This window comes from Molothrus ater, chromosome 32, assembly GCF_012460135.2.
Source record: "Molothrus ater isolate BHLD 08-10-18 breed brown headed cowbird chromosome 32, BPBGC_Mater_1.1, whole genome shotgun sequence".
Taxonomy (NCBI): Eukaryota; Metazoa; Chordata; class Aves; order Passeriformes; family Icteridae; genus Molothrus; species Molothrus ater.
Genome location: NC_071659.1, coordinates 936,782 through 949,882, shown reverse-complemented (window position 1 = coordinate 949,882; position 13,101 = coordinate 936,782). Strand labels below are relative to the sequence as shown.

Below are 13,101 nucleotides of genomic sequence, written 5' to 3'. Positions count from 1 at the left end.
TATTTTTAATATAGAAATTCAGTATTTTTTTTCTCCTTTCTCATTTCCCCATGCCTTTTCATAATTTGTAACACATTAAATCCTTTATTTTTTTCTGATTCTGTATGTCTGGGGTTTTACCACTGTGTCTGGCTTTCTCCTGTAACTAAATACTGTTATTTATAAATTTTTGAAATGTTCAGTCAATATGAGAGGTCATTTATTGAGCCCTTTCCCTCTCCTGCCACTGGGCCCTCTCACACACACAGTGATCCCAGTGTGTGCTCACACTGGCAAGCCAAGCCTTCTGCTGAGGGCCAGGAGGACAAACAGTGAGCACATCACCAATGTGTGAGGCTTGTTCCCAAGCTTTTGTTGTGTTAGAGTGGAAAATAAGTCTGACAGATAGTGGGGGAAACACACAAATTCCTGGGAAACAGGGGTAATGAAAATGGGTCTTGGTCATTGGTTGGGCATTTAAATTATGAACAGTTTGGTTACCTTGAGACGTTTTGTTGTCTGATTGTAGCTGTGTTTGCTGATATGAATGATCAGAGCAGGGATGGAAGATGAGATAAATAAATGAGGAATGAATAAATGCTGATACGTATCTTAAGCAGTCCCGCATGCTCAAAATGGGACAGAGAGCCAGTGAGGCTGGTGCTGGTGGCTAACACCAGCCAAACACCAGCCCTTCTTACTGACTGAAGTTCTGCAGGGTAGATGTGAAGGGCTTTCCTAAACTTTCTTGGCCCTCTCTTACAGCTGGGTTTTGTGGTCAGCTTTATTCATTCTGACTCCACCTCAGATTCTGAGAATACCTTTGGTTTGGATTTAATGAGCCTGTTTCTACCTGGCCTGCTTGGAGCATCTAATAACCATCTTACTCGTCAGTGAAAAAATAAACACTATTTCTTATTCATCAAATAAAGATCCAGTGGACAAGTATTCTCAGAGCTATTACAGAAGTTGTCACAGTGAAATTATTTTTATATTTTATACTTGTTGCAAAAAGCCTTTTAAAACAGCCGTGATTTTATACATGCACCATGTATGCTTGTATGTGGCAAGCCAAGCACTGCTCAGTAAGTAGTACTCAAAAAGAGCTCCAAACTGAACACATCCCTGTAACTTTTTTGCCCTCCCATAGTCCTCCTGTGCTCAATTACTTTGCCCCAGCTCACTTTACCTAGTTTAAGCTTCAGCATGAAGTAAGGCTTGTCAGCTACTGTAAGGCCTGTCCAAATGCCCCATCTCTCCTGCCTGAACAGTGTCTGTTCATGAATTATTTTAGGTGGCAGTGGGGCAGGAAGCTGGGTAGGGTGGAGCTCTTACCTCTCTTTTTACCTCCTCCTTTGCAGAGTGCTGTGACCTGCTTATTGTGGCCAGCAGAGAATATAATTGTCTTTGGTCTTGCTGAAGGAAAGGTAGAGAAACTTGTTATTTGTGTGACTTTCTTTCCCTTGTGGGGGCTCTCAGGGTCTGCCAGTGGCTGGGCTGACGGGTAGGAGCCATCACTGGGTGCCCCAGTAACAGCAACAGAGGGATTACACTGTGGACTTGAATTTTCTGGTTCACAGTTAGTCCCTGGAGGTTCTACTGGATCTTTTGGCTCTTTCTCCAAACTTTTCTAGAAATGTGGACATGTGACTTCAACTTTTCCACTTCTATAACATACTGGGAGTCAATGAGCTTCCTGTGATTTCTTTTTCTGATAGTGAACAAGGAAACCTCTGGGAGCGTTGCTTACACTGGAGGAGATCCACATTCTACTGATGAACTCAGCACTGATCATTTTCTCTTTCTCAGGTTCGTTTAGCAAATACAAAGAACAACAAGTCTTCCACCATCTATGGGACAGATTCCTACGTGGTCTCACTAACTTCCAAGTGAGTGTGGCATTGCTTTGGCCTGCCCTGCTTTGGCTCAGTCTCACACCTGCTGCTGGCTTGGCATAACAGGGACCAGTGTGGCAGCTTGCCAGTGTTCTTTTGCTGTCACTTTGTTGTCAAGATAATAATATACTGTGCTCTCCAGAAGGAATTCCTTCCTAAAAATCTGGTACCTGGCTGTGCCACATGGGCAGTCTGTTGTTCAAACACAGTAGAGGATGAAAGTCTCCACGAGCTTACTTACATTCATTGATGTATTTGAATCTGTGACTTTATAAGGATTACATTTGTCAGCTTCATCTAAGTAATAACTAACATGTTTAAGGGCTAAAAAAAGTAACATCATTCTGTGAGATAAAACCTTTGACAAGCTGTAATTAGGAAAATAGCCATAAAGTGCAATTTAAAATTATTTTCATTAATAAGATTTCATTTCAACTACTTTAGTATTCTTTACCTGAAAATTGAGATGTGTCATGGTCCTAGGAGTGGAATTTTCACTAAATGCTGTCATTCTGGTGACAGGTACATGATTGCTGGATTGCTACAGCGTCCGTAGAATTTGTATTCTGTTCTTGAATCTTCTAATCATCACTAAAAAGTGTTTCCCTGGGTACAAAAACAACAGGTTTTCGGCCTGTTTCTTTTTCTTTTCTCTCTTCTCCCTGCTTGTGTCCAGGAGCACAAGACATCAGTGCTATAAAACATGGACTTGGGCCTGGAGTTTTTGCCCAGGTGTTTTTTGCCTACATTGTGTTTCTTTTAGGGATTCCCAGTATCATAATACCCAGCCTCACTTCTGGAACAGTTCCAGTGCAAGAGCTGTTTGATGCACATTGCTGTAAGCACTTGTGAGCAGAGTCATTATTCCACTGAAGAATTCCACTAGCTTCTGGGTTTTAGTAATACAGAAAGTTTTTTATTGTGATTTTACATGATAAAGACACTTAACTGGTCACTCTCCACTCTGGGTTCTTTTGTCTGCTTTCTTTTTACAGCCACTGGCACAGGTACTTGATGTTTGTCTTGTCTTTGGGGAAGGTTCCTTTGATGAGGAACATCAACCATGATCCTGGGAATGGCTGCTCTGGGCAGGGATATGAGTATGAAGGTGCATGTGTTCCTGTGACATTGCATCATTCTGTGTTTTTCTGCAGTGTGTCGGGGAGAGGAATCCTGTCTGGCCATGCAGATGGAACCATAGTGCGCTTCTTCTTTGATGATGAGGGCTCAGGTGAATCACAGGTACAAAAGATCCTTCCCGGTGAGCATAATTCCTATTTGCACAGACTGCTTCCCAGCTCCAGAGCTCTGGAAAGGGATCAGACTGTGGAGAGAGTGGAAGTCTGGAGAGGAGCTGCAGGCTGTGCTTGCAAGCAAAGGTTTTGGGAAGCACTGATGGAGGCAGAACAGTGATTTGATGCTTTGGAATACACTGAGGGCGGTGGTAAGAGGGGAATTCATGTTTTTGTGTATGAGGCATAAGGGTGTTCAGGTGTCTGGAAAGATCTGATGTTCAAGTGTCCAGGAGAATGATGCTTGAAGAGGTGGGGTTCCATGGAGTGGCTACTATTGTCCCCACACTTAGCAGCATGTAGTTACCACAGTTAATGTTGAATCTCAGGCTCAAATTTTGTCCTTGGACACCCAGCATTTCTCCTGAGCCTCCTCTATGCCAGGAGTCTCTCTGTGCTTCAGGCTGTGGTGAAGGGGATGCTGTTCTCAGATCTTTTGTCTCCAGCTGAAGCAGTTTGAGCATGGCTGCTCTCTGCCATGCTATCATGAAGATCCATCTATACTCTGTTGTGTTGGGAGTTCAGTCTCAGTCTAGTTAATGGTATCGGTCTTCTTACTGGCATTGCAATTCTTCTCACACAGTTGATGAATGTAATAGTTGAGAAATCTCTCAGTTCTGGTTTGTCTTCCTACAGACTAGGCAGGCAGACAAAGCTGCCCCCATGAGCTGGGCTTTACAGAGGGTCCCATACTGGTCCCCACTGGGATAGCTGAGAACAGAGGCCAGCTAGGATTTGGGGCCATTCAGGTGTTCAGGGTGTTCTTGTCTGTTGTAGGGTAAGTTGGCAGTGCATCCCTGTCCTCCTTATGCCCTCGCCTGGGCTTCCAGCAGCATTGTGGCTGCAGGCTGTGACAAGAAGATTGTAGCTTATGGGAAGGAGGGCAGCGTGATCCAAACCTTTGACTACAGCCGGGACTCGTCAGAGAAGGAATTCACCACAGCAGCCACCAGTCCCAGCGGCCAGTCCATTGTCCTTGGCAGCTATGACAGGTACCACGTACCTGACAGAGAACTCTCGTTTTGTAGTCCTTCCTTTGACAGCCATAGACAGTTTTTAATGTCACTCTTACCTCCTCTCTCTCCCAGGTTACGGGTTCTGAACTGGAGCCCACGCCGCAGTGCCTGGGAGGAAGGCAAGCCCAAAGAAATAGCTCACCTGTACACCATCACAGCTCTGGCATGGAAGAGGGATGGCTCACGGATCTGTGTGGTTTGTGTTGTCAGTCAGGAGGCCTGAGCCCTCCAGTGTCCCACCAGGGGGATGTTTGTGCATGGAAGCAGCATGCTCTGCTCAGGGGAGGCTTTGATCATGGTCATCCTGGTGTGGGCACACCTCACCCAGGGAGAGGCTTTGAGCATGGTCATCCTGGTGTGGGCGCACCTCACCCAGGGAGAGGCTTTGAACATGGTCATCCTGGTGTGGGCGCACCTCACCCAGGGGGAGGCTTTGAGCATGGTCATCCTGGTGTGAGCACACCTCACCCACGGGGAGGCTTTGGGCATGGTCATCCTGGTGTGAGCACACCTCACCCAGGGGCAGGCTTTGGGCATGGTCATCCTGGTGTGGGTGCAGCTCATCCCAGGGGGAGGCTTTGAGCATGGTCATCCTGGTGTGAGCACACCTCACCCAGGGGGAGGCTTTGGGCATGGTCATCCTGGTGTGGGTGCAGCTCATCCCAGGGGGAGGCTTTGAGCATGGTCATCCTGGTGTGAGCACACCTCACCCAGGGGGAGGCTTTGGGCATGGTCATGCTGTGTGGGCACACCTCACCCGGGGGTGCAGGGCAGGCACTGAGGCCAGGACCTTGTGCTGGGGACCTGCTGCAGTCGGGTGTGCCAGTGTGGAGCTGCAGAACCTCCTGCATGCTGCTGTGATGGCTCACTGGTTGCAGCAGCCCTTCTCTTTTCTCAGGAGCCTGATGAGGTCAGCATAGCTTCTCCAGAGCAGTCTTAGGAGCGTTCTTTCCTCTGGGCACTCATGAGAAGCAGTATACAAACTGACCTGCTAATCACATTCCGTGTTTCTGTGCTGTGTTTTCAGTTTAGCCTTCTCTTTCTTTGACCTTTAGCCACCAAGCCTTAATCTGCCTTTCTCTAAAGTTAGATTATTCCTTAAATCTCTTTAAATTGATCTTTCTGCATATTTTCTGTGTAAGTTGACTAACTTCAAATGCTTAAATTATTTATGAAATCAAGAATCCTTGAAATATTTTCAGACCAAGAATTATTGAACACGTGAACAAATATTTTCAGAAAAGGGGAAGGGGCTAAGGGATAGGAGATCAGTGGAAAGAAGGGGGATGTTATAAAGAAAGAAAGAAAGGTGAAAGGATTCTTCTGGAAGGAAGGCTGGGAGGCTGGGAGATGGAGAAGTGGGAAACTGAGAAGAATAATGGGAAAGATGAGGATAAAGGTGGTTTTTAACCCTACCTCCTCCCATCCCAGATTCATGCCAGCATTTGGTAATCTTCATTTTTCTGAGAATGGCTCAATCTTTCTGTTGTCTAAAGAAAGTCAAGATAGGGCTGGTCCTCCTGCATGTGGGTGCTTGAGCCTTGTTTTCCAGAGCAGCTGAGACCAGTGTGTTTGTGTCTGATCTCTGATCCTCTTCATGTAAGCAGGGTCTAGAGTCTCTCTCCTTAACAGAGTTCACTGACCATGTGTTTTTGTCCCCAGGGTACGCTGTGTGGAGGAGTTGAACAGTTTGACTGCTGCCTTCGCAAAACCATTTACAAAAATAAATTTGAAATGACATATGTGGGACCAAGCCAGGTAAGAGAGTATCTAATGAGGCATGAAAATGTATCTAATAAGAGAGTATCTAATGAGGGATGTTTGCCAGAACTAGGCATGTTTGGGGTTCTGCACCTGTGGTTTGTTCATACCAACTTGTTGAGAAAGGCAGAGGGGATATGCCTGGGACAGGGCTAAGGTTGGGTGGGAATTGGATAGCATAAGAGACCATGGAGTTCATTTCCTGCCGTGTGAATTTTTGTGAGGTACCTCCATGTCAAGTGCAGACTTCTAAGTGATTTCATTTCAGCCAAATTGACCTTGTTCAGAATGTGGCAGTAAGGGTGAGCTGGGCAGCCTGCAGTCAGGGGAGAGAGTACAGGACTCTGCAAAGGAGGCTTATCCTTGGGGGCCTGAATGGGTCTCCAGTTAGGCCAGTAACTTGTAAATGGCAAAAGTAAGAATCCCACATGTCTACTACAGCTGCCATCCTATGCAAAAGGAATAGTAAGGATTTTTAAAAAAGCAGAGGGAAATGATGGGGATATCTAAATATCCTAGTATCATCTGTTGCCTAATCTTCCATGGGGCAAGAAATCTGTGCTGTTCTCTGTGCATGGCCTCACATTGCTTTTCCTCACTTTCACCAGGTTATTGTGAAGAACCTCTCCACAGGAACCCGAGTTGTGCTGAAATCCCAGTATGGTTATGAGATTGATGAGGTGAAGATCTTGGGGAAGGACAGGTACCTGGTGGCCCATACCTCAGACACGTTGCTGCTGGGTGATGTCAGCTCCAACAAACTCAGTGAGGTACTGGAAAATCGGTGGCGTTTCTGGAGTGTCAGATGCTTAACTTCATAACTCAGAGGATATGATTTCTGCATGGGAACAATCCCTCTTTTCAAAGAATCATAGAACAGTTCAGGTTGGAAGGGGCCTTGGGAGGTCTCTTATCAAACTGACTGCCCAAAGGGAAGTCAGTATTAAATTCAGATGATGTTGCTCAGGTTCCACAATTGCTTTAGTCCTCTATTCCAATGCTTTACTGTACTCATGGAGGAGAGCGTTTTTCTAAGTCATCTTGGTATTTTGACTGCTATTTTATAATCATTTTTCATCCTTTCACTCTTCATCTGCCAAAAAAAGCCTGGCATCACTGTATTAGAGGTTTCCTAAGCCTTCCCTTCTGTGGGCTGAAGAAGCCAAATTCCTTCAGCCTCTCTTCACAGTGTAAGTGCTTTGCTCCCAACCATCTTGATGGGCAGTGTGCTGAACTTATCAGTCTTTCTTGTACATGGGGGCCCAAATCTGGATATTTTGCATATATACATTCCAGATGTGAACATACAAATCTTGTACGTTCTGTTTTTAAAAGAAACAAAAAAATCTGTGTTTAAAAGAAACAAAATAAAAAATCATCAGAAAACAATTCATGGCTGCATCCCACAGGTCATGCCAGTGCCATTTTTGGTACCAGACAATTCACACAAAATTGTCCATCCCCTGATCCTCACAGTGCACTGAGTGCTGAGACTGGAGAATGTGGGCAATAGGCTTATGTCTAATAAAAGCATTAAATAGGCCTCAAGGACATATTTGCTTTGTTCACCATGTTGTCACATACCTTTAATCGGACTGATGGTGAGCTAATTAATCTCTCTTGGAGCAGGAGCTCTGGAGGTTTGTGCTGGAGAATGCTGATGCTTGGTCATATAACTGAGAATTTGGCCAGAATGAAGCTCCCAGCTTTCTCTACATCTTACTGCACTGAGTTCTTCTTTCGATTACACAGCTGTACTCAGAAAGAGCAAGGCTGTGAGATGTCCATTTGCTCTCTTGCTGTCTCACTAGGGTTCCTTTGAAGCAGTAAGTTGGAGTTTGCACTCAGTGAGGGAGCAGGGCAGCTGTAGCCTTGGCTTTCAGTTTTCTGCTCCTCTGGTCAAATGTCTGTTGTTACCACAGCAGCTGTTGTATTACCCAGTGCTCTATGCAAATTTCCAATCAGTTCTTCCCCCACTGGCACCGTGGTGATCAGCCATTGCTAGAATAACCCTAAAAAAGGGGGGTTCAGCTACAAGTGGTGAGGAGATTCTGTCTGCTCCCACAAGTGTTAGCAGTGATTCTATGGCTGTGATTAACAGAGGCAAAGGAGCTGTTTGGGTGCTTTTTTAATAAAGCTGGTCTGGGGAAGGTGGAGAAGGGCCTGTGAAGGATAGGATAGCATAGAGGGAGTACCTTGTTCCCATAAAGGCCTCTTGTTTGGAAGGCAGTAATGTACTATACAGAGAGAGCTGGAGTCTGAAGCTGAGTCTGGAGAAAGGAGAGGACCATGTGGAATTTTCAAGCTGGGAATGACTGAAAAACAGTGTTGACAGCTAAAGTGATGGATTATGATCCATTGTGCAGTGTAAGTCATGCTGTCTGTGGGAGCCAAAAGCTGGACAGAGGAGCCCATCACCTGCAGACTGGTGCTGGTGGGGCTGTCAGCCTCAACCCATGGCATTGCTTTGTAGGTGGCCTGGCAAGGATCTGGAGGGAACGAGAAGTTCTTCTTCGACAATGAGAACGTGAGTAGGATGGGACAGAGTGCTCCCCATGAATGGTGTGTAGAGCTGTGTGTGCATCAGCAAGAAAGGTGTCACCTGCATTTGTGGAAAACCCTGTTTCTCAGCAGTTTCTGCATTTAGCTTCTTCATGCAGATCCCAATCTGCTTCTTCCCTGTACTTGCCTTTTCCACATGCCAGGTACAGAGTAAGCTCAGTGTATGGACTGATGAGTTATATAAGTCATAACCCTGAAGGAGAGAGAAGCAATAAAAGATCAGTGGCCAGAGAGGATGTTAGAGATACAGAATACAGCTGTCATGGGTAGAGCTTGGCTCCTGCAGGACTGATAGGCCCACAGTAAAAATCCCCAGCCTTGAGGAAAAGCTGTCAATCACAACAAAAAGACAAGAACAGCTCCTTAGTCATCCCAGAGTATTTAAATTTAGATTTGTGTGCAGCAGAGTTTTTTCCTGCACCCTTCACTGGTATGTGTGAGTGTTTCTGTCGCTTTACTCTCAAAGTATATTCCCCTCTCACCATCAGGTCTGCATGATTTTTAATGCTGGAGAGCTGACACTTGTGGAATATGGAAGCAATGACATCCTGGGGTCTGTCCGCACAGAGTTTGTGAACCCTCATCTGGTCAGGTAAGGGTTACATCTGCCTGTGTGACCAGCACAGGCAGTTGGTAGAGTGAGATCAAATATGTAGCACTGGAGGTGTCCCACACTGCAGCATGCAGCCCTCAGACACCCACTTCTCACAGGGACCACTGATGGGTTTAGTTGCCACGTTACTGGCTGTCAAGTTTTAGAAGCACAACAGCCTCTTTTCCTCTGATCCTGGTGCAGCCTGCCATTGCTGTTGCTGAACCTCCTGTGCATATTCTCAGGCAACTCTGCATCCACCTGCTCCTGGTACAGCATCATTAGGGACTCAGTTGCCAGCAGGACCTCCTCTGTCCCTCCAAAATTCCATACCTCATGTTCTGATTCAGGAGAAGGGATGATCATGGGCTGCTCAGAGCAATGTAACCAATGTGTTATTGGGGACCCCTGAACCAGAGGGGCAGCTCTGGGGGGAAGCCATGGATCAGAAAGCTTTGTTCTCACTTGAGGCAGCTATAGCTACTGGGCAAGTGTCACAGAGAACTGCCAGAGGCTCCATGTGCTCAGGGAAACTGCAGGGAATCAGGGAGGGAGTCTGTGATTCAAACGTGTATTTTGGGAGTAGTGAAGGTAATAGTCATTCCCTTCAAATCACAGTGTCCGTATCAATGAGAGACAGCAGCGGGGCGTGGATGAGAACAAGAGGCTGGCTTACCTGATAGACATCAAGACTATAGCAACAGGTGAGTGTGACCCTCCTTCCCCTTCCCTGTATTTTGCCAGCCTTCCTCATTCCTTTTCATTTTTTGTGCCAGGCAGCACATCCCTGAAGCTCCTCTGTGCATTCCCTGTACCAAGCAGCAGATTCTTGCAGTTCCCCTTTGCATTCCCTCTGCCTAGCAGCAGATTCTTGCAGTTCCCCTTTGCATTCCCTCTGCCTAGCAGCAGCCCACTGGAAACCAGGCTGTCCTGCTTTGGACAGGATGCTGCCTGTCATGGACACAGCCATGGGTGCCTGGGACTGTGTCCTGGACCCAGACTCTGTGTTGCCTGCACTGCCCATGAGCTGTGCATGCTCACAGACAGTGGGAGAGAGCTGCTGCTGCTGAGAAGGCATCAAAATGAAATGTCACTGCTTTTTGGTGTCCATGTCACAGTGTCTTTGCTGAGGGTCTTGCCCTAAATAGGTGCCAGGCACCTGATTCCCCTGGCACAGCTGTGGGTGTTAAGCACTTTGAGGTACATCAGGTACTGACACTGTTTCCTTTCTTTCCTTCCCCAGTGGACCTTGTTGGTGGCTACAACACTGGCACAATCAGTCATGACAGCAAGATTGACTGGCTGGAGCTCAATGAAACAGGCCACAAACTGCTCTTCAGGGACAAGAAGATGAGGGTGAGGCAGCCACCTGGGGCCATGTGGCAGGATGGTGTGTGTGGGGAGAGGTAGGGACAGATATGCCTGAATGGAGGGAGGGAGGTGAGAAGCACATCTGAAACACTCCTGATTTTTTGCTTACTGCTCCCTTGGGGAAGATTGACCATGGCCAGATTGCATTGAGCTGGCAGTGTTGCATTCTTGAGTCCTAGCTAATGCTGAACTTAGTTACTGGACATCTTGCTTCATCTCATCACACCTGACAATGAAAATCATATGTTCTCCTGCAGTACTTATACACACCTGACAATGAAAATCATAGGTTCTCCTGCATACTTCTCCTGCAGTCTGTGGTATTCAAAAGTCATGTCAGTCAGGTGAAGCCCCAGTGACTGGAAAAAGGAGAACATTGTACCCATCTTTCAAAGGAATAGGAAGGAGGACCCTGGCAGCTACTGGCCTGGTAGCCTCCCCTCTGGGGCTTGGAAGATCATGGAACAGATCCCCCTAGAAGCAGTGCTAAGGCAGATGGGGAATGGGAAGGGGATCCAGGACAAGCAGGGCAGGTCATTCAGGACAGCCAGCCTGGCTTCACCAGCAGAGAGTCCTGCCTGACCCACCCCGTGGCCTTCTCTGACGGGGAGACTCCATCAGTGAGCAAAGGAAGGACCATGGATGTCATTTACCTAGATGTCTGTAAAGCCTTTCACACAGTCCCCCACAACATCCTTCTCTCTCATCTGGAGAGAGAGATTTGATGGTGGACTCTCTGCTGGATAAGGAATTGGGTGAGCATTCACATCCAGAGGGAAGTGGTCACAGCTCAGAGTCCTGGTGGACATCAGTGACAAGCAGTGCCCCTCAGGGCTCTGTATGGGCCAGTTCTATTTTGTATCCTCATTGTGACACAGATGGAGGGATTGAGTACACCCTCAGCAAGCCTGCAGATGACACCAAGCTGAGGGTGGAATGACACACCTGAAGGACGGGGCCATCCAGAGGAACCTGGACCAGCTCCCCAGCTGTGCCCATGGGAATCTCATGAGATGTAGCAAGGCCAGGCATAAGCTGTGTCCTGAACCAGTCCTACAGTGAGGGCAGCAGGGGAGGGTGGGCTCTGTTCCTCTGCCCTGTTTGGGTGAGACCCAAATCTGCTGCTTCCAGATGTAGGGTCGCAGCTCAGGACGGACATGGAGCTGCTGGAGCAAGTCCAGAGGGGCCACAGAGATGGTCAGAGGCCTGGAGCACCTCTTCTGTGAGGAAAGGCTGAAAGAATTGGGATTGTTCATCCTGGAGAAGAGAAGGCTCCAGGGAGACCTTAGAGCCCCTTCCAGCCTAAAGGGCCTCTAAAGGAGCTGGAGAGGGGCTTTGGACAAGAGCCTGGAGTGAGAGGATAAGGGGGAATGGCTTCCCACTGCTAGAGGGCAGGGTTAGATGGGATACTTGGGAGAAATTCTCCCCTGTGAGGGTGCTGAGGCCCTGGCACAGGCTGTCCAGAGAAGCTGTGGCTGCCTCATCCCTGGAAGTGTTCAAGGCCAGGTTGGACAGGACCTGGAGCAACCTGGTCTAGTGGAAGGTGTCCCTGCCTATGGCAGGGGGTTGGAACAAGATGATTTTTAAGGTTCCTTCCAACCCAAACCATTCTGGGGTTCTATGATTTCTCCAGCCATTTTGGTACAGACTGAAACAGGGACATTCTTGTTCTCTTTTGATAGGTGTTTCATGAGACTAGCACTGTTCTCTCTTCTGTTTCTCATCTTCTCTAGGTGAGGACAACGAATAGAGACAGTCTGGGACTTTTCAGTCACAAGACATCATATATATAGCAAAGTTATGCCATATGTCCGGTTACACCTTCCAAACTGTTGTGTTTGGTTTGGGGCAGAGTGTTCCACAAACAACTGACCTCTCACCTTATTGGTAGTAGTCATTGCAACAGGACTGTGCCTGGGATGGAGAGTTCAGCCCAAAATTGCAGAGGAGAGCCCTTCTTGGTCCCTTAGTTTGTTTCCATTAAGGACTTCAGAGCCCATTTTCCTGTTCCAGCTCAGCAGCTGAGAGGCAGCTGAAGTAGCATGAGGCATATTCTGGTTGATATGTGTCTGTGCCAAGCTCTAAGGGAGGCAAGAGTTTGAAGTGCTGCAAGGGTTTAAAAAGGTCTTACAGGAGTGTGTAAATAAGTATGAGATTTTAGGATGTGTGTCTTGGAAAAGGTCTATTTCCTGATGGGTGATGTCTGTTCCCAAGATGCCTGCTCAGCTCAGTTCCTGCAGTGAACCTGCAGCCCAGCCAGAGCCCAGCTGAGCCTGTTCTCCCTTCCCTCTGCAGCTGCAGCTCTATGACATTGAGAGCAGCACCAAGACCACCATTCTGAACTATTGCTCCTACGTGCAGTGGGTCCCGGGCAGTGATGTGGTGGTGGCTCAGAACAGGAACAGTCTCTGCATTTGGTACAACATCGATGCTCCAGAGCGAGTCACCATGTTTCCTCTGAAGGTAAAACTCTGCAGACTTTGATTGTCTCCTGCAGGTTCTTCTTCTTCTTCCTCATGTGTGTGGGAGTAGCAAGGGTGGTATGGCAGAAGGGAGACAGAAGGGAACTGTTAGTTTCTTCTGGACAAAATACAAGCTCATTTGTCAACTTTGTGGCAGATATTTCTGGCAGA

The 13,101-nt window shown here is 47.4% G+C and overlaps 1 protein-coding gene across 2 annotated transcripts in view; it reads left to right on the top strand.

The window, feature by feature from the left end:
- The window catches only part of IFT172 (intraflagellar transport 172), a 38,899-nt gene that overhangs the window by 2,549 nt on the left and 23,249 nt on the right, over positions 1-13,101 (top strand). For both annotated transcript variants that reach the window (XM_036405211.1, XM_036405210.1), the window contains exons 5-16: positions 1,341-1,406; positions 1,789-1,868; positions 3,029-3,116; positions 3,944-4,158; positions 4,255-4,378; positions 5,845-5,940; positions 6,552-6,713; positions 8,417-8,470; positions 8,994-9,097; positions 9,716-9,801; positions 10,341-10,453; positions 12,764-12,931. In XM_036405211.1, the coding sequence (XP_036261104.1) occupies positions 1,341-1,406; positions 1,789-1,868; positions 3,029-3,116; positions 3,944-4,158; positions 4,255-4,378; positions 5,845-5,940; positions 6,552-6,713; positions 8,417-8,470; positions 8,994-9,097; positions 9,716-9,801; positions 10,341-10,453; positions 12,764-12,931 (1,356 nt within the window). The remainder of the gene's footprint in view (positions 1-1,340; positions 1,407-1,788; positions 1,869-3,028; positions 3,117-3,943; positions 4,159-4,254; positions 4,379-5,844; positions 5,941-6,551; positions 6,714-8,416; positions 8,471-8,993; positions 9,098-9,715; positions 9,802-10,340; positions 10,454-12,763; positions 12,932-13,101) is intronic.